The sequence below is a fragment of the Siphateles boraxobius genome, unplaced genomic scaffold, assembly GCF_051911475.1.
Source record: "Siphateles boraxobius isolate OS27281-9 unplaced genomic scaffold, OSU_SipBor_1 59, whole genome shotgun sequence".
Classification (NCBI taxonomy): domain Eukaryota; kingdom Metazoa; phylum Chordata; class Actinopteri; order Cypriniformes; family Leuciscidae; genus Siphateles; species Siphateles boraxobius.
Genome location: NW_027509185.1, coordinates 563,599 through 590,997, shown reverse-complemented (window position 1 = coordinate 590,997; position 27,399 = coordinate 563,599). Strand labels below are relative to the sequence as shown.

Below are 27,399 nucleotides of genomic sequence, written 5' to 3'. Positions count from 1 at the left end.
GCCATGAATCTAAAATACGAAATCCAATATTCTATGTAAATTTATGCATTGTGACTATTTAATTGAATAATTCACAGGAAAATCAAATAAAGAAACTGAAGTCAAAACTTCATCTTATTCTAATATGAATTATATATAGGCCTTTATTTGTATTTAATGGGATGTCATAATAGCAATAGAGTGTGAATTCTGCTCAGATGGCCTGTGGGTTAATTATGAGATCTTTGAAATGTGTGTATAATTCAAGGAACAATTTATAAAATTTATGAAAACACCAGCAACATCATGCCAATGAAGACCGTCTGGCCCTGATGTTGACAGGGTCATTTTACTGACTTACTCCACGGGTTTCGGAGTTACTGACAACCAGCAATCCCTCTTTAACCAGCAGACATAATTTTAATATCCCACTTAAAAAATGTGGGATATTAAAATGATGTCGGTTTGTTAATGAGGGATACAAAAATATTTGACAGAATGCCACAACTGGCCAGTATTTCAGACAGCCATATACTGTAAGAAATGCTGCTAATCTGGATTTTAATCAGATTAATTTAGTAATGAAGAAATGCATATTTAAAATATATTTATTTTTAATCAATATATGTTCTTTCAAAGATATATACACATGCATTTTTATGCTTATTACTTTGAAATCTATCAGGACACACGGCTTTACTCATCATGATCATAATTTTTAATGGAATAAGACTGTAAAAACGCTACAGCAAAAAAAAAAAAATTAATTGGTTAACAGTAAATGGGACATTTCATGCAAGTTTTGCAGTAAAACTGAATGTACAAAAAAACAAAACAAGTCACCTTATTTACAGTGCAAAAATGTAAATTGACATTCCCAGAATGCTTTTTCATAGATTTCTTTGTTTTTTCTTATCATACATCAGGGTTTTATATTACATCTTATGTAGTTAAACCAATGTTTAATGCAGTATTTTAGTGTCATGTGTTTTCTACAAATGTTCGTTGGTGACATTTAACCCTTGATCCAATGACAGCATCTGTAATCAGCCAAAACTCAAATAAATGAGCACAACACCCTCCCAACTGATGAACCTCGAGCTTCCAGAGACCCAGAGAATCCAATTCACAAAGCATCCTCCCCCTTCCCCCACTCTCTCTCTCTCTCTCTCTCTCTCTCTCACACACACACACACACATTCATGTCTTAAACGCAGAGCAGAAGAACAGGAAAATATACAGCAGAAGGTCTGAGGAAAATATATGAACTTTTAACAATGACATAAGCAAAACAAAAGGTGCTACACAATGCAAAAGTCAGAAAGAAAAGAAAACATTAACACCCCTGAAATATATACAGCCGAGAGGAATAAACCAAAACCAAACCAGTTCAGCTTTAAAATGTAATGAAACTCAACATGCAGACAATCAGAAGTGTCAGTCGGTGAATGACTGAACGTTCCTGGGTAAATGGGATGTGGGATGGAATAACATCGTTTCCTGATGAGAATAGAGGCAGAAGTGTTTTGTAAAGCCGGGTTGTGTGTTTATGTGTGTGTGTGAAGCGGGTTGTAGGTGAGATGACCGACAGGGTAATAAAACCAGCTAATGATGGGAATCAGCAACACTATAGAGATAATCAATCAATGTGTGTGTGTGTGTGTGTGTGTGTGTGTGTGTGTGTGTGTGTGTGTGTGTGTGCGAGCGCGTGTACAAGTTTGTGTGTGTCTGTGTGCATGTGCGTGAGTGTGTGTGTGTGTGTGTGTGTGTGTTTGTGCGTGAGTGTGTGTGTGTGAGCGTGCGTGAGTGTGTGTGTGTGTATGTGTGTGAGTGTGCGTGAGTGTGTGTGTGTGTGTGTGTGTGTGTGTGTGTGTGTGTGTGTGTGTGTGTGTGTGTGTGTGTGTGTGTGAGCGTGCGTGAGTGTGTGTGTGTGTGTGTGTGTGAGCGTGCGTGAGTGTGTGTGTGTGTGTGTATGAGCGTGCGTGAGTGTGTGTGTGTGTGTGTCTGTGTATGTGTTTCTCTGCTGAGTGTGCAGTATTTTCTGCATGAAGAATGGGAGCGTCTGATTTCTGTCTGGGTTTCTCTATCAGCATCTTTAAACACTAATATCAGCAATGAGCAGGTGACAATGGCAAAATGAGCCAATTGTTTCATTTCTCACCTCATTTATAATGTTAATTTCATTACATTTGTGTCTTTCCCATTTTAGAAATCAGGAAAAACGACCTCATTTACTTGAATACATTTTCCTGCTCTTAATGTGCACAATTCATCAGTTCACGTTATACTAAATAGATTTTTTGGGGATTATGAAAATTGGTGCGATTTCAGCCAGAATAAAACATAAAAACAGTGTTTGAGCCTAGTCCTGTGGGTAATGCTACACCAAACATTTAGCATTTAACATGCATGAATCACCATTGACAGCCCAATCTGAGCCAGATGTTGACTGCTCAAACGTCAATGACAGGAGTGTGTTAAAGCCCTAAAACGGCATAAGGAAAACCATGTTTGCATGTACATGATATTTGCTTCTTTTTGAGAAATCGTTGAAATAAAGCATTTATTTCCAGATGTCCATCAAAAAACGCCTCCCTGATGTAGAACTAGAAGAAAGGGCTTCGTCAATGAGGAATCACACACTTTAGCTTTAAAACACATTACAAATGATCTAGGTTTAAGTGTGCAAGTATTTTTTTTGCAAAAGTTACAAACGGACTAAAATCATGCACCACAAGCGCCTTAACTGTACAGGTGAGAGATGAATCTCCTCTGAGAGAGAGTTACACAAGACTCTCACACAGGGAACGAGTGTCTGGTTCTTCCGTCACACATGAACACACGTTCACGAAAAGCCCTCATATCAGATGAGGCTCTTTGATTTGGCGAGCGCTGTGAGAGACGGGTCGTACTGAACAGAAATCTCTGCAGGAACACACACCAGCACTGAGAGAGACACACTGAGCTCCTCAAGCCCAACACACAGATCTACAACACACAGCTGAGGTCACACTCACACACTCAGCTTCCTCACAACATGCATTCAAAATCAATGGACTGGACTATGTTGAGGTCGCAAATTATAACATGCAGTATAAATTGTTTTAGGACAATTGAGGATTAAAAGATCTCTCATATCTGGACTAGTATACTAATTATCGTATGAATTGGATAACTCATTTGTTCAAGCAATCTGGCCAATGAGATAATTAAAAAGAAAATAATAATAATATTAGAAGCAATATGGTTACTGATTAATCGTGATAATCTATGAAGCCTCAATCAGGATTGAGCTGAATCTTGTCGCAATATAATTCAATTACAGCAAGAAAGCACAAACCCGCTCTGCAGTGATAATGAAATCTGGTAATGGAGTAAAAATCAAACCCTTGATGGTTCGGACACACAGAATGAATGAAAGCAACACGACCACAGAATCTGTGAGGACGACGGCTCTTTTCTTTAACTCTCACATAACCTGTGGTTCTGATTCATAAATCAAACAAAATCATGTACTGTTCTGTAAATATTTTCTTCACTAAAAAACGACCAGAGTTAAACTTACATCATAAATGGTTCCTACTTTTTACATACACTCACCGGCCACTTTATCAGGTACCTTGTTAGTACAGAGTTGGACCCTCGTTTGCGTTCAGAACTGCATTAGATCTTCATGGCGCAGATTCAACAAGATGCTGGAAACATTCCTCAGATATCATGATATTTTCACACAGTTGCTGCAGATCTGTCGGCTGCTCATCCATGATGACAATCTCCTGTTCCTCCACATCCCAAATCTGCTCTACTGGACTGAGATCTGGTGACTGGAGGCCGTTTGAGTTTAGTGAACTCACTGTCATGATCACGAGACCAGTTAGAGATGATTTGTGACGTCTGTGTTATCCTGCTGGAGCCAGAAGAAGATAATACACTGTGGTCATGAAGGGATGGAGATGGTCAGCAACAATACTCAGGTAGATTGTGGTGTTTAAACGATGCTCAGTTGGTTCTTAGTGGCCCAAAGTGTACCAAGTAAATATGTAACACACCATTACAGCACCAGCAGCCGTCTGAACCGCTGATACAAGACTGGATGATCACGCTTTCATGCGTTTACACCAAAATCTGACCTGACCATCTCAATGTTGCAGCAGAAACTGAGACTCATCAGACCAAGCGATGCTTTTTCATTCTTCTATTGTCCAGTTTTGCAGAGCTTGTGTGAATTGTCACCTCTTTTTGCTGTTCTCAGCTGACAGGACAGTCACCGGTGTGTGTCTTCTGCTGCTGGAGCTCTTCTGCTTCAAGGTTTGGTGTGTTGTGTGTTCAGAGATGCTCTTCTGCTTCAAGGTTTGGTGTGTTGTGTGTTCAGAGGTGCTCTTCTGCTTCAAGGTTTGGTGTGTTGTGTGTTCAGAGATGTTCTTCTGCTTCAAGGTTTGGTGTGTTGTGTGTTCAGAGATGCTCTTCTGCTTCAATGTTTAATGTGTTGTGTGTTCAGAGATGCTCTTCTTATTCAAGGTTTGGTGTGTTGTGTGTTCAGAGATGCTCTTCTGATTCAAGGTTTGGTGTGTTGTGTGTTCAGAGATGATCTTCTGCTTCAATGTTTGATGTGTTGTGTGTTCAGAGATGCTCTTCTGCTTCAAGGTTTGAAGTGTTGTGTGTTCAGAGATGCTCTTCTGCTTCAATGTTTAATGTGTTGTGTGTTCAGAGATGCTCTTCTGATTCAAGGTTTGAAGTGTTGTGTGTTCAGAGATGCTCTTCTGCTTCAATGTTTAATGTGTTGTGTGTTCAGAGATGCTCTTCTGCTTCAATGTTTAATGTGTTGTGTGTTCAGAGATGCTCTTCTGCTTCAATGTTTAATGTGTTGTGTGTTCAGAGATGTTCTTCTGCTTCAAGGTTTGAAGTGTTGTGTGTTCAGAGATGCTCTTCTGCTTCAATGTTTAATGTGTTGTGTGTTCAGAGATGCTCTTCTGATTCAAGGTTTAGTGTGTTGTGTGTTCAGAGATGATTTTCTGCTTCAATGTTTGATGTGTTGTGTGTTCAGAGATGATCTTCTGCTTCAATGTTTGATGTGTTGTGTGTTCAGAGATGTTCTTCTGCTTGAAGGTTTGGTGTGTTGTGTGTTCAGAGATGATCTTCTGCTTCAATGTTTGATGTGTTGTGTGTTCAGAGATGTTCTTCTGCTTGAAGGTTTGGTGTGTTGTGTGTTCAGAGATGATCTTCTGCTTCAAGGTTTGAAGTGTTGTGTGTTCAGAGATGCTCTTCTGCTTCAAGGTTTGGTGTGTTGTGTGTTCAGAGATGCTCTTCTGCTTCAATGTTTGATGTGTTGTGTGTTCAGAGATGCTCTTCTGCTTCAAGGTTTGATGTGTTGTGTGTTCAGAGATGATCTTCTGCTTCAAGGTTTGGTGTGTTGTGTGTTCAGAGATGCTCTTCTGCTTCAATGTTTGATGTGTTGTGTGTTCAGAGATGCTCTTCTGCTTCAAGGTTTGATGTGTTGTGTGTTCAGAGATGATCTTCTGCTTCAAGGTTTGGTGTGTTGTGTGTTCAGAGATGCTCTTCTGCTTCAATGTTTGATGTGTTGTGTGTTCAGAGATGCTCTTCTGCTTCAAGGTTTGGTGTGTTGTGTGTTCAGAGATGCTCTTCTGCTTCAAGGTTTGGTGTGTTGTGTATTCAGAGATGATCTTCTGATTCAAGGTTTGATGTGTTGTGTGTTCAGAGATGTTCTTCTGCTTCAAGGTTTGATGTGTTGTGTGTTCAGAGATGTTCTTCTGCTTCAAGGTTTGATGTGTTGTGTGTTCAGAGATGCTCTTCTGATTCAAGGTTTGGTGTGTTGTGTGTTCGGAGATGCTCTTCTGATTCAAGGTTTGGTGTGTTGTGTGTTCAGAGATGCTCTTCTGATTCAAGGTTTGGTGTGTTGTGTGTTCAGAGATGCTCTTCTGCTTAAGGTTTGATGTGTTGTGTGTTCAGAGATGCTCTTCTGCTTCAAGGTTTGATGTGTTGAGTGTTCAGAGATGATCTTCTGCTTCAGGGTTTGGTGTGTTGTGTGTTCAGAGATGCTCTTCTGCTTCAAGGTTTGGTGTGTTGTGTGTTCAGAGATGCTCTTCTGCTTCAAGGTTTGATGTGTTGTGTGTTCAGAGATGCTCTTCTGCTTCAATGTTTGATGTGTTGTGTGTTCAGAGATGCTCTTCTGTTCAAGGTTTGATGTGTTGTGTGTTCAGAGATGCTCTTCTGATTCAAGGTTTGATGTGTTGTGTGTTCAGAGATGCTCTTCTGCTTCAATGTTTGATGTGTTGTGTGTTCAGAGATGCTCTTCTGATTCAAGGTTTGATGTGTTGTGTGTTCAGAGATGCTCTTCTGCTTCAAGGTTTGATGTGTTGTGTGTTCAGAGATGCTCTTCTGATACAAGGTTTGATGTGTTGTGTGTTCAGAGGTGCTCTTCTGCTTCAAGGTTTGGTGTGTTGTGTGTTCAGAGATGCTCTTCTGCTTCAATGTTTAATGTGTTGTGTGTTCAGAGATGCTCTTCTTATTCAAGGTTTGGTGTGTTGTGTGTTCAGAGATGCTCTTCTGATTCAAGGTTTGGTGTGTTGTGTGTTCAGAGATGATCTTCTGCTTCAATGTTTGATGTGTTGTGTGTTCAGAGATGCTCTTCTGCTTCAAGGTTTGAAGTGTTGTGTGTTCAGAGATGCTCTTCTGCTTCAATGTTTAATGTGTTGTGTGTTCAGAGATGTTCTTCTGCTTCAAGGTTTGAAGTGTTGTGTGTTCAGAGATGCTCTTCTGCTTCAATGTTTAATGTGTTGTGTGTTCAGAGATGCTCTTCTGATTCAAGGTTTAGTGTGTTGTGTGTTCAGAGATGATTTTCTGCTTCAATGTTTGATGTGTTGTGTGTTCAGAGATGATCTTCTGATTCAAGGTTTGATGTGTTGTGTGTTCAGAGATGCTCTTCTGATTCAAGGTTTGATGTGTTGTGTTCAGAGATGCTCTTCTGCTTCAATGTTTGATGTGTTGTGTGTTCAGAGATGCTCTTCTGATTCAAGGTTTGATGTGTTGTGTGTTCAGAGATGCTCTTCTGATACAAGGTTTGATGTGTTGTGTGTTCAGAGATGCTCTTCTTCTTCAATGTTTGATATGTTGTGTGTTCAGAGATGCTCTTCTGCTTCAAGGTTTGATGTGTTGTGTGTTCAGAGATGCTCTTCTGCTTCAATGTTTGATGTGTTGTGTGTTCAGAGATGCTCTTCTGATTCAAGGTTTGATGTGTTGTGTGTTCAGAGATGCTCTTCTGCTTCAAGGTTTGATGTGTTGTGTGTTCAGAGATGCTCTTCTGATACAAGGTTTGATGTGTTGTGTGTTCAGAGGTGCTCTTCTGCTTCAAGGTTTGGTGTGTTGTGTGTTCAGAGATGCTCTTCTGCTTCAATGTTTAATGTGTTGTGTGTTCAGAGATGCTCTTCTTATTCAAGGTTTGGTGTGTTGTGTGTTCAGAGATGCTCTTCTGATTCAAGGTTTGGTGTGTTGTGTGTTCAGAGATGATCTTCTGCTTCAATGTTTGATGTGTTGTGTGTTCAGAGATGCTCTTCTGCTTCAAGGTTTGAAGTGTTGTGTGTTCAGAGATGCTCTTCTGCTTCAATGTTTAATGTGTTGTGTGTTCAGAGATGTTCTTCTGCTTCAAGGTTTGAAGTGTTGTGTGTTCAGAGATGCTCTTCTGCTTCAATGTTTAATGTGTTGTGTGTTCAGAGATGCTCTTCTGATTCAAGGTTTAGTGTGTTGTGTGTTCAGAGATGCTCTTCTGCTTCAAGGTTTGGTGTGTTTAGTGTTCAGAGATGTTCTCCTGCTTCAAGGTTTGATGTGTTGTGTGTTCAGAGATGCTCTTCTGCTTCAAGGTTTGTTGTGTTGTGTGTTCAGAGATGTTCTTCTGCTTCAAGGTTTGATGTGTTGTGTGTTCAGAGATGTTCTTCTGCTTCAAGGTTTGATGTGTTGTGTGTTCAGAGATGTTCTTCTGCTTCAAGGTTTGATGTGTTGTGTGTTCAGAGATGTTCTTCTGCTTCAAGGTTTGTTGTGTTGTGTGTTCAGAGATGTTCTTCTGCTTCAAGGTTTGATGTGTTGTGTGTTCAGAGATGTTCTTCTGTTTCAAGGTTTGTTGTGTTGTGTGTTCAGAGATGTTCTTCTGCTTCAAGGTTTGGTGTGTTGTGTGTTCAGAGATGTTCTTCTACTTCAAGGTTTGGTGTGTTGTGTGTTCAGAGATGTTCTTCTACTTCAAGGTTTGTTGTGTTGTGTGTTCAGAGATGCTCTTCTGCTTCAAGGTTTGGTGTGTTGTGTGTTCAGAGATGTTCTTCTACTTCAAGGTTTGGTGTGTTGTGTGTTCAGAGATGTTCTTCTACTTCAAGGTTTGATGTGTTGTGTGTTCAGATATGCTCTTCTGCTTCAAGGTTTGATGTGTTGTGTGTTCAGAGATGCTCTTCTACTTCAAGGTTTGGTGTGTTGTGTGTTCAGAGATGTTCTTCTACTTCAAGGTTTGGTGTGTTGTGTGTTCAGAGATGTTCTTCTACTTCAAGGTTTGATGTGTTGTGTGTTCAGATATGCTCTTCTGCTTCAAGGTTTGATGTGTTGTGTGTTCAGAGATGCTCTTCTACTTCAAGGTTTGGTGTGTTGTGTGTTCAGAGATGCTCTTCTGATTCAAGGTTTGGTGTGTTGTGTGTTCAGAGATGTTCTTCTACTTCAAGGTTTGATGTGTTGTGTGTTCAGATATGCTCTTCTGATTCAAGGTTTGGTGTGTTGTGTGTTCAGAGATGTTCTTCTGATTCAAGGTTTGGTGTGTTGTGTGTTCAGAGATGTTCTTCTGATTCAAGGTTTGATGTGTTGTGTGTTCAGAGATGCTCTTCTTCATGGTTTGGTGTGTTGTGTGTTCAGAGATGCTCTTCTGCTTCAATGTTTGATGTGTTGTGTGTTCAGAGATGCTCTTCTGATTCAAGGTTTGGTGTGTTGTGTGTTCAGAGATGTTCTTCTGATTCAAGGTTTGATGTGTTGTGTGTTCAGAGATGTTCTTCTGATTCAAGGTTTGGTGTGTTGTGTGTTCAGAGATGTTCTTCTGATTCAAGGTTTGATGTGTTGTGTGTTCAGAGATGCTCTTCTTCATGGTTTGGTGTGTTGTGTGTTCAGAGATGCTCTTCTGCTTCAATGTTTGATGTGTTGTGTGTTCAGAGATGCTCTTCTGCTTCAAGGTTTGGTGTGTTGTGTGTTCAGAGATGCTCTTCTGCTTCAAGGTTTGGTGTGTTGTGTGTTCAGAGATGCTCTTTTGCTTCAAGGTTTGATGTGTTGTGTGTTCAGAGATGCTCTTCTGCTTCAAGGTTTGGTGTGTTGTGTGTTCAGAGATGCTCTTTTGCTTCAAGGTTTGATGTGTTGTGTGTTCAGAGATGCTCTTCTGCAGATCTCAGTTGTATCGAGTGCTTATTTGAGTTACTGTTGTCTTTCTATCAGCTGAAAGAGTCTGGTCATTCTCCTCTGACCTCAAAAAGGCATTTTCTCCCACAGAACCGACACTCACTGGATATTTCCTCTATTTCTGATAATTCTCTGTAAACCCTAGAGAAGGTTGTGTGTGAAAATCCCAGTAGATCAGCAGTTTCTGGAAACACTCAGACCAGCTCGTCTGACCATGGCATGTTCAAAGTCACTTAAATCACCTGTTTTCCCTATTCTTGCACTTGAACTTGAACTTGATCTTGCATTGAGTTGCTGCCATGTGATTGGCTGATTAGATATTTGCATTAATGAAGACACGTTTTGAAAATGAGCAAACTAAGAAATCAGAATATCTATTTCAGTGTCTAAATTATTTTAAAAAATCCTGGCAACTATGAACTCCTGGGACACAACTTTCAAAATTTCACCATTTTGTGTTTGCTGAACACTTAACATGGAACAACCACAAAGAAAATTCTGCGACGTAAAAAAAATAATGACCTAGATTACAATAAATACGGATTATGGGTTTAAAATTAGGCGGGCCACTGAGGTCGCCACGTCCTGACGCAAAAGCACTATCCGTCATCATGACTCTTGATAAAAGGAAAGCCGAACGCTTTTGAAGTGTCCAGTGAGTTGTGTGCTGAGCTCTGGACAGTGTGTGTGTGTGTGTGTGTGTGTGTGTGTGTGTGTGTGTGTGTGTGTGTGTGTGTGTGTGTGAGGACTTTGCTCACTGATTTGCATGTTCTAAATGCAAAAAAAATAAACGTGGGGCCATTTGAAGGGGATTAGACTGGGTTAAACCTCTTGGCACAATAACCCCCCGCCCCGCACAGGACTGATGCGCTTTACAGGGGCAGATAATGGCCAGAAGCCCAGAGCGGGGAACGGGCCAGAATGAATCCTTAAGAAGCCCTTGAGATAAACATGAAAAGCAGCGTGCATCTGTTTAATGTTAATCCAGCATTAATTAAGAAGAGGTCCAGTCAGCTGAGGCGGGATGGGGGGGGGGTGGGGGGTAAAATACCTGCTGAATTGTGCTAACAGCAGGAGACACCATCAGTGTTCAGCAGATCAACATCTTATTAAAACTCCCTCCAAACACACACACACACACACACACACACACACACACGTCTACGGCTTTAAAAGGCACTAGAGCATATGGCTTTCTGGAGGAGCATGTTCTTTATGATCAACGAGAACATGCAAATATATAAAACACCGGTTACACTAAAACTTAACAGAATATTAGTGCTACACCACTCGTGAAGGATCGCGTTTGCCTGCTTTAAAAAAAGCAAAGTCAGTCGAGACAGAAAAGTTCAGAAAAACTGAAGGGAAATCTGTCAAGAAATATTCAGGACATATGTCATTGAAAAATTAAAAAGAAGTAATTGAAAATTGCATTTTGCTTAAAGAAAATTCAGCCTATTTTATGATCTGTACGATTTTGTATTTTTTTAACAATGCAACAAAAAAATAAGTACAATTAAATGTTAAACCATTGTGGTATTTGTTGTGCTGCCTATAATGTTGCTTGAAGTAAAAAAAAAAAAATCATTGTACTACAGTAATGTTTAATGGGGAAAATAATGTCAATGCAAAAGAAAAAATGCAGAATCAAACTGAATTCTGAATGAATGAATTAATAGTATTTGAACTATCACTGCATTTGTTTTGCTATAAATGTAAAACAAAAGTACTATTGTATTTTTACTGGGGATGAATGTGTTTATTGTCATGAAAAATGTCACAAAGCAACAACAAAAAACTAAAATAGGCAAAAAAAAAATTAGCCAAAAAATAAAGTACAAATTATTGTTCTTTTCATTTTGGTGTGAAATGTAACTAGCTTTTTATAATCTTATTTCTAAATTCTGAAAGAATAAATAAATGTATAAATAAAAATGTAATTTTAAGTATTAAACCATCACCGTATTTGTTTTGCTGTTTATAATTTCTACTGATTTAAATAATTAAAGAACACAAAATTTACACAAAATTGTGCGACAGTAATTTTTACTGGGGATAAATTTGTTTAATTTTTGTGAAAAAAATAAATAAACAATAAAGTCCTAAAATAGGCTTCATTTTCAAATGACTTGCTTTTCATTTTAAGGTGAAAATTGTGATCATGAGGATAGAACGAGTACAGGCTTAATCAAACTTAATTCTTAATTAAATAAATAAATATATAGCCTAAATATTATGAACACCAATATGATCACCACCATATTATAAATCCATCATATTATCATTAAAGAACATACCAAACAGCAGCTAATAGTGACCATCAGATTTCATAATTAATGTTCATCTGTTCAGACTGTGATGGGGCAGGGCAATGAGTTTAAATGTTTCACCCCCGTCTCTAAACGCAGCGCTGGACCGGAGGCCGTTTCCACAAACACAAGATTATCATGATGCAGATGAATAATTCAACAGCAGCATCTCCAATCTCCATCCTTAATTACTGCCACTAATATCAGCCTGAGTAATGGAGCGGCGCACTTCTCTTCTGCGCTGTTCATATTGCATCTCGCCTCTGGAGGACCAGAGGTCTAGACCATCGTGCAATTAGTAATTCAGTGAAGATGGGTGACCTATTTAATATTCCCGCTGATCCCAAAACATTTACCATGCACAGAAATATCAACAAACTATATGAACTGAGGGTTGTGAGCAAACAGCACAGGACAGGGCTCAACACAAGCACACATGAGATAGATAGTCCTTAATGTGTCTTCCTCCAGGGGGCGCTTCACATGTTTTTGTCTTACATTTACACATTTATTAAAACCCTTTCATTTTCAGAGAGCTTATTTGTGTTGCGATTCTAGTGTAGATATTCACACACTCACCTCAGATGTGCATGTGACTCTGCGTGGATGCGGCGCCTCCTGCTGGAGCTGGTACACTATTACAATCAAACAGGACAAGGGGAATATACTGTTTATTATATATACATATCTAACTGCGCATTTCTGTATTATGTATATGGCTTATTTTTTTGGGAAAATGCAGTTGAAATAACTTTTTATTAGCTGTACTTCTCCAGATACTCTACTAGAATTATGTTTACTTGTGAAATCTTACTGCAAAGGAAATTTTACAGAAAACACTTTTTTGCACTTTTATTTGTCGCTGAATTATTAAGTACACTTACAATAGGATTTCCACACGGGAGGTCTGTACTCATCATTATCTGAGAGGGAAAAAAGAGACATGATTCAATTAAACAAGTGCTCGCGCATGAAAAATGACACATTTCAAAGAAACGCTAGTAGAATTCATGTTTACATCTTTATGTGTATTAGTGATGTGACATGAGTATGTGTAAGCCAAAGCAAACATCTCAAGAGCCTCACGTGTGTGTGTTGATGGTGTGAGACTGCCGTCTGCTGGACAACAGGAGGAGTTGCAGTTTTTATATTATTTTATTAAAGTTTTTTTTTTTTTTTTTTTTTACTAAAACCCTTTTATTACTATTATATTCATTTTATTTGACAATGCAAGACACAGAGGAAATATTATATTATATTAAAATATAACCAAAATATATACCAAAATATAAAAAAAAAATTAATTCTAGCCTAAAAAACAACCACTGGAAATACTGCATAAAACGTATAAAGTAATCAAATGTATAAAAAAAAACAATGCATAGTCTTTGCTTTATAAATTAAATATACATTTATTCTTACTAAAATGACAAAAAGCGATTAAGACGAACAGTGAGAGATTTTCTCTTTTGTTGTTTGATTAGCATTAATAATGACCTCAGGTAACTAGGCTGTTGTCACTTTATTTCTGAAGGATCATGTGACACTGAAGACTGGAGTAATGATGCTGAAAATTCAGCTTTGATCACAGGAATAAATTACATTTCACTATATATTAATATAGAAAACAGTTATTTTAAATTGTAACATTATTTCACAATATTACAGTTTTATTGTATTTTTCATCAAATTATTAAATGCAGGCTTGATAAACAGAAGAGACTTCTTATTTTTAGTTCTCTTTTTTTAAATACAGGATATTTTGCACAGGATACAATTTTGGTGGCGTTTCTGAATGAATTTGCAGTTAAGCTGACAGTAAGATGTAGATGCTTCTTCCGAGTGTTCATTATATGATTAATGAATACGAGCAGGAAACCCTGTGTAAAGACCCTGCAGTGAGCACTTCATGAACAATAGAGGAGAGGCCCTTCACATCACGACTGGCCCCGCTCCACAATACTGCACTCCTCATTACAACAACTCTCTCTCTCTCTCTCTCTCTCTCTCTCTCTCTCTCTCTCTCTCTCTCTCTCTCTCTCTCTCTCTCTCTTCTCTCTCTCTCTTTCTCTCTCTCTCTCTCTCTCTCTCTCTCTTTCTCTCTCTCTCTTTCTCTCTCTCTCTCTCTCTCTCTCTTTCTCTCTCTCTCTCTCTCTCTCTCTCCAAGGAAAAAGCCTCTGACAGCTTCCTCTTCCTTTCTCAGAAACATCCAAAATAGAAAAAAAAACATTCTATTATGTTCATCACAAAGGGTACTTCCAAGTTTGAAGCATTTGGACTCTGAGCCAGTATAAAAAATATCCTGTCTCTTTTCCAAGCTTTAAAATGGGATTGAATGGTACCTTAGATTTTTGAAACCCCCCAAAAGTGCATCCGTCCATCATAAAAGAAATCCATACGACTCCAGAGATTTCATAAAGGCCTTCTGAAGCAAAGCCATGTGTTTGTGTAAGAAAAATATCCACTGACCCGACGCATGACGGGTGACCTCTGACCCGACGCATGGCGGGTGACCTCTGACCCGACGCATGGCGAGTGACCTCCGACCCGACGCATGACGAGTGACCTTTGACCCGACGCATGACGGGTGACCTCTGACTCAACGCATGGCGGGTGACATCTGACCGGACGCATGACGAGTGACCTCTGACCGGACGCATGACGAGTGACCCGATGCATGACGAGTGACCTCTGACCCGACGCATGATGGGTGACCTCTGACCGGACGCATGACGAGTGACCTCTGACCGGACGCATGACGAGTGACCCGATGCATGACGAGTGACCTCTGACCTGACACATGGCGAGTGACCTCTGACCCGACGCATGACGGGTGACTTCTGACTCAACGCATGGCGAGTGACCTCTGACCCGACGCATGACGGGTGACCTCTGACCGGACGCATGACGAGTGACCCGATGCATGACGAGTGACCTCTGACCTGACGCATGGCGAGTGACCTCTGACCCGACGCATGACGGGTGACTTCTGACCCGACGCATGACGGGTGACCTCTGACCCGACGCATGGCGGGTGACCTCTGACCCGACGCATGACGGGTGACCTCTGACCCGACGCATGACGAGTGACCTCTGACCCGACGCATGGCGGGTGACCTCTGACCCGACGCATGACGGGTGACCTCTGACCCGACGCATGACGAGTGACCTCTGACCCGACGCATGACGAGTGACCTCTGACCCGACACATGGCGGGTGACCTCTGACCCGACGCATGAAAGGTGACCTCTAACCCGACGCATGATGAGTGACCTCTGACCCGACGCATGACGAGTGACCTCTGACCCGACGCATGACGGGTGACCTCTGACCCGACGCATGAAGGGTGACCTCTGACCCAACGCATGACGGGTGACCTCTGACCCAACGCATGACGGGTGACCTCTGACCCGACGCATGACGGGTGACCTCTGACCCGACGCATGACGGGTGACCTCTGACCCGACGCATGACGGGTGACCTCTGACCCGACGCATGACAATGGACCTTTGACCTGACAAATGGCGTATGATTTAGGACTAGCGTAAGCTTTGACGCCTCTCGCGGCTCAAACAAATAGAGCTGGGCAACAAATTCAAGTTCCTCCCACATTTCTCTTTAAAAATTCTTGTTTTACACTTTTAATTCCTGACTGGTGTTTCGCTCTGTCCTCTGCGCTTCCACGTTTGTCAATATCTTGCGTCGGGTCAGAGGTCACTCTTCCACTCGCCAGAACTCGACTCGCACACGGCTGCTACCGGAGGCCAGTGATTATAGTTTATGAGTTAGACTTATAAATATGGATATTTTTCTTCACTTCAGAAGGGCTTTATTAACATTATGGAGCCATTCAGATTATTTTTATGATGGATGGATGCGTTTTTTTGGGCTTTAAAATCTAAGGTACCATTCCCTGCCATTATTGGAACATTAAAGAGTGTTTATTAATATAACTCTGATTGTATTCATCTGATAGAAGAAACTCATACACCGAGGATGACTTGAGAACAAGTAAATTAAGGGATTTAAAAAAAAAAATTTGGATGAACTATGCATTTAACCTTATCTTCTTATAACAGTCACACACTAGACCTGATAATCTGCGTGTATGATTCAGCATTACATATTAATAGAAAAACTATGTCTCCTCGTCCAAAGATAAGAGCACACATTTTCTCCATAATATCAACAAGTGTTTGAGGCCATATCCTGATATATAACATGTCCAAGAGCTTGTTTTCAATCAAATTCAGGTTTTAGGTTCAAATGTGTGCATTTAGATGGTTTTTCATTCATTTGAATCACCTTTTGTTCACAAGTTCATTTGAAATGCTGCTAATGTCCTGCTGTGACATTATTTATGATGAAATGTATAAACCGCTTATTCTATTCTATAGACCAGTAATTAATTTATTCTAGTCTAATAATTAATATGAGCTCATAAACATCTTGCATTTTAATTTGCTTGAAATATTTTAGATTGAGTCAAAGAACATGTCAACATGCGTTTCTCCATGCTGGTTCAATGCTATTAACCTGTTGCTATTTGAAGGACGATACTGCGACTACTTCAACAAAGCAAATAAGACAAACAAAAGAGAAGAATAACCTGATCTCCTCCAATAACATCAGAACAATGACAAACTGCAGGGTGAAGTCAAACTTATTTTGTCTGCATGATCTCATTGTGACTTGTGTTCATCTACACGCAATGATGCAAATAAAAACCCTGATGGTCAGTGACTATTGTTACTTTCCACTGAAAAAATGATACAATATATCATGTTATGAAGCGCAACATCACACGCTCAAAGGGAAATGTGTCAAATCTATGTGTGTGTTTGCGTTCACACACATTACACACTGCGATCTGTTGGCATATAAACTATAATAAAAGCAATGAAATATGATCGACTCACCGAACACATGGATGGCCATTGCAGTCAGTGATCCAGATGGACAAAGGTTTGAATAACACACACAATCTGCCTTATATCCTCACATCCACAGTTATTCCTCAAGGAACGAATCTGACTATATGATTATATTCTGAAGGCGATGGGTTTTGATGAATTGTCCAATCTAGGAATCATGCATAAGCGATGTTGACGAGCTCAACTTTAAATCCCAGAGAAAGCAACAGCGAGCACTGGAGAATGAATGTGTTGTGTGAGGAGAGATGATCGGGTGTGTGAGTAGCAGTTGTGTGATGAGCGCTGTGTGTTTTACTGCAGGTCTGATTCACTCCTCACATCCCAGCACTGAAGTCGCCATCTTGTGAGACCACATGACCAGATCCCCAGACACACGCGCGCGCGCGCTCGCTCTTCCTCAGGGACTGCAGCCTCTTCATGGCGCGTTACCATGGAGAGCCCCTCTCTGTGACGACATGATGATGCAGTGTATGTGTTTAAGTGTTCTAATATGACAATTAGACAAATATTTTTTCCTCATGCACTGTCTATTTGCATTGTAGTGACTGGAAAGTCACAGTACAATGCAAATAAATAACAGATAAAATAAATTATAATATTTTTGGAAACAAATGACATGCATCATCACATCCTCTGGGCTTCCTGTCTGGGCTGTGACCACGCGGAAGCTGCACTCGCTAAGGGCGGCTGCCCGGGATGTGATGAAATGGCTCTCTCCACCCTGCGCTCTCGTCTGGCTACGTTCACCCACGACGACCCTGTGCCTCCCGCTCCAGCCTTTCCTCTGATTGACCCACGCAAGAAAAAGCGCAGCGCACAGAGGATGCCATAGCGGATGAACATGAGCGAGCACACGCCAGTCCCCGCATGCCTCGCTCTCTCCCAGAGAAACACCCTCACTGGTCCTATTTACTCAGGCGGACCAGCGCCCCTCTCAGCAAGCAGCCGGTCTCGTCTCCTTTGGTGGATCAGAAGAGGAAGATGAGAAGGATGACAGCGTTTCTCTCACTGCATCTGAATGTGAGGAATGGGCGGGCTCCGTGACTGACCCCGTGCCCTCAACACAAGCCAGCACGAATGACGTGAGAACCAGCTTTGACGCAGAGCTTCTCCGCGTGCTAACTAAGGCCGTTGAGTGGTCTTCTCCCACACGCAGCAGGCTGGACGAATGGTTCCTGCAGGGGCGCCGACAGGCCCCTCAGCAGAGACCCGCCCCCTTCTTTCCAGAAGTGCATAACGAGCTAACGAAGTCGCGGAAAGCGTCGCATTCAGCTCATCTAAAGCCTTCATTCTCCTCAACGATCTCGACCATCGACGGCACTGTGGAAAAAGGGTACGAAGCGATTCCTCCCCTCGAAGAGCCGGTGGCCGCACACCTCTGCCCGCCCACCGCTATGGGATGGAAACAAGTATCCACCCATCGAAGCCTTGCCTCGCCACTTCAGCTCCTACGCCTCCGCTGGCCAAGCTGCGTCGGCGCTTCACACCATGGCTGTCCTCCAGGTTTTTCAGGCCAAACTTCTCTACTCAATGGATGAGTCTGGATCTGAACCGGAAGCTTTCAGATACCTGCGCAGCGCCACAGACCTGGCTATGACTAATAACTTCACTCTTCTATGAGCCTCGGCCGCTTGGCCCTAGGCTATATTATGGGGCGAAGTTTTTAAAGCACACACAGCATTTTGAGAGGGGTTCCCATAGCGTAAGCTAATTTACGCAATACGAGAGACCTCTCCGAAAGTGAACGTCTTGGTTCCCAACGTAACCTCGATTCCCTGAGAGTAGGGAGCGAGTATTGCATAACTACTGTGGTTTGATCAGGGGATCGTTTCAGTCGATTTAACCTGAATTCTATGGCGAAATGGGGCTATAAGGGGCTATATATATAGCTATAAGCCACGCCCATTCTGGCGAGCTCTGACATGCATGGGCGCAAAGCGTCCTGATTGGTTTGCGCATCCTAGCTCATCATAGATTCGTGCAGTTGCTGCAGCACAAGCCAATGAGCGAGTTAAGGGGCTCAGCTGTATGTCTGCTGTGCAGCTGCACTGCGTTTTAAAAAATTTGCTTCAATATTCTCGAGAAAAGGACTTTTCCCATAGCATAAGCTAACTTACGCAATACTCGTTCCCTTCTTATAGGAAACCGAGGTTACATTAGTAACCGAGACGTTTCTTCTGGGTGCTCCGATTTCCCCCACAATGCAAAGATTGCGAACAGGATAGGTGAATTGGAGACCCTAAACTGACCGATGTGGATGTGTGTGTGCGTGTGTGTGTGTGTGTGTGTGAGTGTGTGTGTGTGTGTGTGTGTGTGTGTGTGTGTGTGTGTGTGTGTGTGTGTGTGTGTGTGTGTGAGAGAGAGAGAGAGAGAGAGCCCTGTGATAGACTGGTGTGCACTTTTGTCGAATTTCGCAGGGATATCTTTTAAAAACCTGTTATTTGTAAAAAAGTAATTTGTTTGTGATTCTGACACTGCTCTACTATTATAAAAAAAAATTGTTACGCTGTCTTTTTCTTGCCATTTTTTGTAGCACCCTGTCTTCATTATCTTATTACATTCAGTGACAAAAAATATTTTTTTATTGTGTTGACCATTCAGCAGTATAGGTGTGCCAAAGTTAAAAAGCAGTGTAAGAAACACTGGCATTAGATGCCACAAATTGCATACTTTATATGAGGCATGCAGATATGAGCTTAATTTTAGAGTTGTTGTAGTGCAAAATGCCAAAGTAGAAAACTATTAAATTCATGTCTATTTGTTTTTTATTTTTCACAAATTTGACCGAACACTTGTATAAAATAGTATACTAAGTACTCTTAGAACTTTACCCAAAATAATATCACTATATGCTACATTGCAAAGCACTTGAAGCTCTGCTAAGGCTTGAACCTTTCATTGGTTTAAAGTAAAACAAACTCTCCAATATATTTCCCAGATGGCTGTGTCACCCTGAACTGACAGAAGTTTAAGTGCGTATTACACACACGTTAACAGGAAGTTCAGACAATAGTCACCCAGTGGTTATGCTCAGAGGACTTGAGGCCCTGACACTGCATTTATTGTTCAGCTCTCGTTTCCTGCCGTTGAATAAAAGTAAATATCCTAAAGAGTCTGTTGAATACAAGAAGACCAAAAAGAGGTGTGAGGCGTGTCGTGTGTGTAGGCTGAAGTAATGGTTATTTTTGAACAAGGATTCTGGATCTTTTGGAAATTGCTTGGTTTTATGTTAAGAACCCTTATGATGCTGCTAGATTTAATTTACCTGATGTTAAATAATTATGTAATTTACAAAATAAATGAATGGTTAGAAATCACATCCTAAAGGTTGAGAAAAATATATCTCATTACTGCAATTACAATACACAATGCAATTTTTAACAGGCATGTTGCTAGTTTATGTCCTTAAATTATTCAGTTTAAAATGAGTCTGAAAGCAATAATGTGGTAAATATGAAGGTGCTGATGACTCAGCTAAAATAATTTGATTTGACATGTACAACAGTGACTGGGCAGTGCTGGCATTCTCAACAAACTGTAGATGCACTCGTCCAGAAACACTGAAAGGTCAGTACATCCACACTCTGTTTAGTTCCTCTCAGTCTTGTCAGGCTAAAGCTCATGCTTGAGAAAACAATATGATGTGTGAGCAATATTTAACACACCCTGTGAGATGCGGGATGAGCTTCTCCGAGGCTGTTGATACAACAATACCAGGTAAAACAGGAGAGGGAGCAGCATCACTCCTGACTAAAAATGTCCAATTTGACAAAGAATCGCTCTTTTGAATTCGTTTCTTTAAATAATTCAGTTCAAAAGTCACGTTGCAGCAATTATGGTGTGGTTAACCATATATAAACGTCACCATAATAAATGAATTCTATATAACATGAAAGGGGAAAGAGATGTTGTGTGAGCTGGTGTCTAATGGACGTGTGAAAACACGGCAATTCTATTGGCCTACAGTGTGGTCAGGTGACATAGCTGTTCGCTTACTGAGACCATAAATAGATGCACATCACCAGAGTCTAATTTCCTGAAGGAAGACATTTTCAGGCATTGCGTGATCTATGGCAAAGTGATGCAGTGTCTCGTTCCACTCTAAGTGACAGGGTTACTATACGTAACCTGAGACGTTTCCTTTCAAGTGGAACTGAACACTGCGTCATGACGTTGGGGTCACACCACAAACATATTATTAGGCATATTAACCAGGTGGAGTAGGCCCCACTACCCAAGGATGAAGCGTACTGCAAGTCCCACAGGTAAACTGAATTTTAAAGACTTAAAGGGCACAATCTAATGCATAGAGGCAAAGCATTCTGCGCAAATCAAAAGGCTAAAAAGGAAGTTAATTTGATTAAAAAGCATACAGAATCTTCTTTATCTTCTTTCACAGAGACTGCGTGAATCTCTAAGACTGGATGATATTCAGCAAATTATGTTGTGAAGTATAAGTGCGCATAAACCTGTTAACCTCTTGAAGGTTTCTGATGTATCTTTCTTTGTACATTCATTGTCAAAATTATAAAATCAATGAACGTCTAAGAAAAGGACCAGTCTGCCACAGCACAACATCTCATTAGGGCGCACCTTTTAGCTAACGACTAAAAAGAAACCATGCACCCAGTATAGTACACTTGATCCCTAGAGGCGTTGCATGCTTATAAGCAAAGTGAAAAAATGACCGACCAAAAGGTTGTGATTTCTTTTTTTTGGTAACACTTTATTTTATTAACAGTCTGAGCGTTAGTAGACATATTGGGGCAACATTACTTATAGTCATCAGAATGTGTTAAAGGGACCATCAAAATAAAGTGGCCAGAAAAGAAGAATTAACCCAAAACAACCTGGGATCCTGGGGTTGAATCCATATCCAAACTATTAAAACCTAATGAATGTGTGTGGCCTGGAGAGTACCAGCCTTAAGGTTATGATACACAGGGCAACTTTTTGAGCAATGTTGTTGGGCAATGTTGCCGTCAAAGGTGAGACACAGGGCCCACGACAGATCTAATGTATCCAGATAGAAATTTGTTGCCTCTTCTCAATGGGAAAGTGCCCAAGCAACATCGCTTGGCAACATTGCTCAAAAAAGTTGCTGTGTTTTTCATCAACTTTTGTGACCTTAGAAGAATCCACACTCCTAGTGGCTCTGACGCCTAGAGGCGAAGACATCCCAAAAGGCTCATAGGCGAAAGAAATTGCATCAACAATTCAGTGGGACAGAAGCTGCTTGGAGATGGGGAACCTCCAAAGCCACGGCCTCCAAAGCAGACTAGTAATTAATCGGATTCACTTCACAAGCCTGAGCGATTGACAAAAATCCTCAGGACCTGACACCTCAGGGACCAGACCGACAGCTTCCACATCTCGGGCTTGGGGTGAAATATCATCTGAATCTCCAGGGAGAGCCTTCCAGGAGAGATATCAGGTCCGAGAACCACACTCAGAACTGCTGATTAGGGGATGTAGACGTAGAGGTGTGATGGGGAACCAGAATGGACAGTGGGTCGACTCCTCTGAGGCGAACAGATCCAATTCTGCTCTGTTGAACCTCTACCTTGAGGTGTAGTCTCTATTCCCCAGGCCTCAGCACCTGCCTCGACCAGATGTGTGCTCCCATATTTCAATGCCCTGGAATGGTGACTGCACCAATCTGAACAGGGGTGTGAATGCAATCTGCCCTGATGATTTATGTAAGACTACTGACATGTTGTCTGTCCATACAGTACCAACATGTTGTAGCCCCTCAGGTCTAGGAGGAAGTACCCGAGAGACAGAAATAGGAGGAATCTCCAGGCAATTAATGTTAAGGAGATGTCTGCCTTCCCAGAGCCCCTGGGCCGGGCGACCATTCAGAAAGTCACCCCATCCTATAAGGGAGGCATTCTTGCAATGACAACAAGACCTTATTGTGGAACCGGGGACTCCTGCACATTGAAAGGGAACTAAGCACTCTGCATGCTGCCCTTATCATCTTCAGCTTTTAGCCACATCTGAAATGGTCTCATGTATAGCAGCCCCAAAGTTATCATGCTGGCAATACAGTCTTTGGTATTGTTGGACAGAATTTATCGACCTACCTTGGTTTCCTTCATGGCGATCAGAATGTACTCGATTTTAGCAGGAGTGTACCTGCATGGAAATTGAATCCCACACCAATCCAAGAAACATTATCTTCTGCCTCGGGAAGAGATCACGTTTTCTGATCTTCAGTCTCATCCCCAAATTCTCAAAAACAACCAAGAACAACATCTTAATGCTGAACTCCTTTGACTGGGCCAATATGAGCCAGTCATCATTATAATTGAGTTCTCTGGAGTCAGCGTAGCATCCATGCACTTCTTGAATATGCGGGGTGACAAGGTTAGGCTGAACAGAAGCTCCCGATATTGGTAAGCTTCGCCCCGATAGTGAACCTGAGATACTTCCTACGCTGTGGCAGAATTTCGATATGAAAGTGTGTGTCCATTAGGTCTATAATGACAATCCAATCCATATTGAATTTAAGACACTATATTCTTGAACATTAGCATCTTGAACTTGTAAGTACGCAGAGTACAATTCAAAGCTCACAGGTCTCAAATCAGATGCAACACGCCGTCCAATGTTCCCTCTAATTGTTTTTGTTGCTGAGCAATACTTTTATCTATTCGGCAGACATTTTGGCACCTGAGCAAAAACATTCTTTAGACCTGTACAGTGCACGTTTATACAAAAGGTGGTTACATCATGCAGTTGTAACTTTTCACTTTACTGTGTTGTTTCTATTTGAATTTGATTGAATCAGCAGCAACAGTTTAAAGCATCCCAATTCTGCAGGAAAACCATGGACTTGGCAACCCTGGTCATCATGTTCGTCTTCGCGTCATGCATGCAAGTTCACTCCGATTCACTCTCACTTATGACTTTCTTTAAATAACAGATTATAATTCCCAATCCTGTTCCTGGAGATCTACCAACCTGAAGAGTCCAGATCCAACACAACGGTCAGGAGTTATCACGCGCTTCTGAAGATCTTAATTAGCTGGTTCGGTTGTGTTTGATTAGGTTTGGAGCTGAACTTTGCAGGCAGGTATATCTCCAGGAGCATGATTAGGCACCCCTGCTGTAGGGTGTCCCATTTGTCATTTTAGTGACACTCGTGAGCACCCTTCTGAAACCTAAAAGGACTAAACTGGACACCATTTACGGTCTCATGGACGTAATTGACACGCGCACGCGGCAGCCATTGCAAGTCCACAAGACCGAAAGTGCACATGAAGTGGGCCATTTGGGACAGAGCCTATAATAACAGCTCCTCTGCAGTGTATGAATCCTTTTCTTTGAAGGTGTCATGCCATTTTACAATTTTGTACTTTTTAGAAAGTGCGTACACTTTACATATGCTAAGTTGTAACATTGGTAATGTTCATTTATCTTTGCGTTACATTCAGTTTTATGAATCGCATAGCAAGCACTATGCATGTCTTTCCAGCATTGTTGTTAATGTAGGTTTGTTTCATTAGTAGGGCTTTTTATACCTGTTGTTGAGCAGTTGTTTGTATTTTGAAGAATGAGAACTGCAGGCTGCCATATAGTTTAGGTATTGTCATGATTACAGGGAGGATCTTTCATTTTTCCCACTCTGTGGAATCCAAGTTTCGACAAGCAAGTTTGCCCGCAAATGAAATTAAATGCCAACAAATCATCAGCTACTTCAACATACCTGTTTGTTAATGTTTTGCCATGCTGTGACAATATAATATTGAGTTGAATTTTCCAGGTTTCTCCACAAGATGGCAGAGTTTACAAAGCAAAATACATACCATACATAAAAAAAACTAGATAGAAGACAATAAAAAAAACATTATTTCATTCAATGACAATCTTTATAATGACTGAGACTTTAAATGGCTTTAAAGAGCTAATAAAAGATTTATTACAACATTTTATTAATTTATTATAATTTATACATGACTTTCACAAGTTACAAGTTGACCGCAAACACAATAATTATCACATCCTTTTTCCAAAGTGGACCCAGTAAATAAGAACAAACCCAACCTCCCCCCCACCACCCATTGTAAAGCTGCCATTTCCTGGCTGGAAATCTAAGAGTAACAAGATGTTCAACTGCAACAAACCAACAGAGACATGGTTGAAAAACATTGGTCTAATTCTCTTAGAGAATTCAGTCATGCATGTAAGCACGTAACAAGTGTCATACAAATGTACCTTATAAACAAAAATCAAGTTACTCAAAAGCAAAACAGAATGCTTGTAGAACTACACAGTAGTAAGCCAATAGATTTAAAAGAGAGAAGAGGACGCAAAGTGATAATAATAATGAACGACTTCATTTATTCCTTACTTAGTAATTGTCACTAAGCATAACTTAAGTTAATAGTTGAACTTGAGAGTTTTATATCTGTTATTGTTTCCTTTGAAGAGCAGCTCTAGTTTATTTTCAGTTGCCAAGTCAAAAGACAGAATTGCTTAAAACATTTACACAGGTTGGAAAATAAAGCCTTAGTTAAAGGTTTGTTCAGGCGATTTTTAAAACATTTGTTGTTGTTGTCATGATCCCAAGACAAAACTAGTACCAGTAGAGATCACATACAATGACTTCATCATAATGGCATATACAACGCTTCCTTAATTACACTGTAATCAGAAAGAAAACTAAAGAGAATGAACTAATGACTTTTCTCAATGTTTCTAAAAGTCGGACACCACAAATACAAATGTCAGCCACTTTATTAATAAGCGGGAAAAAAGCTTATAAAAAAGCTTTAAGCTTCTTATCAAAATAAGTCCATGGAAAGCTGTCACTAAATTCACCTAAAATTTAACTAATTAAATTTTAATCGCAAAAGAAACGTGTAATTGTAATTTCAATTAGAAATGAATAACCTGCATTGTGAAAAATGCACTCCTACAATCACTGCCCAGGGAACAATCGTTCACGTCAGAAAATCTTCCCAATGACTTCCTTTAACATGCCAAAAACATTTGAAACATTCACACAACACGTCACTATTTCTAGAAGACGGACAATCAGTTTAAAATTAGTTTTAAAGCTACAGCTAAAATCTGCTGGAACTGCTTGAGTCAAGCACTTAAAACAATGAGCATTAAAAAAACTCCACTCTCCTTATGTGCAAAATATAAAAGGCAAAGAAATGAAAGTGGTCAGTTCTTCCAGCGCTACGCCTCTGATAGTGCTTCAGTAAGTCCATTTCCTTTCACTACAGCCGCGTTTCCACCCAAATTACCCAGAACAATTTGTCCCAGGAACTTTTTTTCCCACAGACCTGTTGCTGTCTGTGTTTCCACCGCGTCTAAAGTACCGTGAAGATTAGCGCTACTTTACAGTTCCCGTTGGATTTCATCCTCTAAATTTAAGCTTAATAAAGCTTGAACCTCATAGTCAGTCCATCGGTTGTATTTTTTAAACTCCATTGTTGATTCTAATTGCAAATAACTTACTGCACGCATCGACTTCAAAAAATTAAAAAAATGGTGGATGAAATAAAATGCTGTGTGGAGTCAACCAATCAAAATGCGGCTTGAACTCAACCAATCAACTCAACCATGTCCAGCGCCCAAGTCCCACCCCTGAAAGTTCCTGAACCTTGAAGAAGCACAACCTCGCAAACAGGGACTTTTGGACGGGGACATTTTGACCAGGAACTTCATTTAGACCCAGGTTCCTGCGGTGGAAACACACCGAGTATCAGCCCAATGTCCCTCGTTCCTGCGGTGGAAACACGGATTATGAATCCGGACACTTTTGGGCTGTCGTGAATCATTCCGTCTTGATCCTTCCAATACAATCTGCGTTAAACTCAATAAATACACCACAAATAAAAAACACTTAAAACAATCAGTAGAGTTTTCTGCATAGCCTCCCAAGGGCTTTCCCAACTACTGTACTCACTCTTTGTAAAAATTAAATTAAAGTGGTCAATTCTTCGAACTTTACGCCTCTGATAGTGCGTAAGTCCATTTCCTTTCGCTATGAACCCAGACACATTTGGGCTATCGTGAATCTTGATCCTTACAAAATACTCTGCGTTTAACGCAATAAATACACAAAAAAAAACATAAAACAATCAGTTGAGTTTCTGCATAGCCTCCGAAGGGCTTTCCGTACTCACTCTTTGTAAAAATGCGCTGGATTGAACAGAGCTGAAATGAAAACAGAGGCTCATTTCAACATGTCTGCAAGGACTGAAGTGAGCGATCGGTCTGATCAGCTCCCAGAAGACTGTGCGTGTGAGGAAGACTCCTCCTCCTCCTCCTCCTCTGTGCTGTGTTCTGCTGGCGGGCCCAGAGCGGGTCCGGGTCTGAGTTCCAGCGCCATGGACGAGCTGATGCCGTTGGATGTGCTGATGGAGCTGTGCTGGATGGCCTCGTTCTGAGGGCTGCTGGGAACAGACATCTCCCCACCGCTGTCCTCCTTCTCCGGCTCTGAGACACAGAACACATCAGAGACTGAGACTCGAACAACACCCACATCAGCAGCTTTCAACCGCTTTCACACACACCACACGCAGCTCTTTTGTTGTTGTCTGTTAAAATTGTGTGTACTAATGATATGTGTGTGTGTGTGTGTGGATGGGTCATACTAATATTAATGCTGTGTGTATATACCATGCACAGTATGTAAATGTTTCACATAATTCCCAGATGACCAAAAACATTTGCAGTTACACAACCAGAGCAAAGTGTCCCACAATGCAAAGTGCTTGACTTGA

General features: G+C 41.0%; 2 protein-coding genes across 3 annotated transcripts in view; both read right to left on the bottom strand.

The window, feature by feature from the left end:
* The window catches only part of LOC143715288 (N-chimaerin-like), a gene marked incomplete at its 3' end in the record, with an annotated part of 52,556 nt that extends 34,932 nt beyond the window's left edge, over positions 1–17,624 (bottom strand). The window contains exons 1-3 of the mRNA XM_077206962.1: positions 16,640–17,624; positions 12,605–12,643; positions 12,300–12,355 (exon numbers count right to left, since the gene is read on the bottom strand). Of these exons, the coding sequence (XP_077063077.1) occupies positions 12,300–12,355; positions 12,605–12,643; positions 16,640–16,658 (114 nt within the window). The remainder of the gene's footprint in view (positions 1–12,299; positions 12,356–12,604; positions 12,644–16,639) is intronic.
* A 6,930-nt stretch (positions 17,625–24,554) lies between these two features.
* Positions 24,555–27,399, bottom strand: part of atf2 (activating transcription factor 2) — a 34,605-nt gene continuing 31,760 nt past the window's right edge. For both annotated transcript variants that reach the window (XM_077206961.1, XM_077206960.1), the window contains one exon: positions 24,555–27,112. In XM_077206961.1, coding sequence (XP_077063076.1) covers positions 26,895–27,112 — 218 coding nt within the window. In that variant the 3' untranslated portion in view covers positions 24,555–26,894. The remainder of the gene's footprint in view (positions 27,113–27,399) is intronic.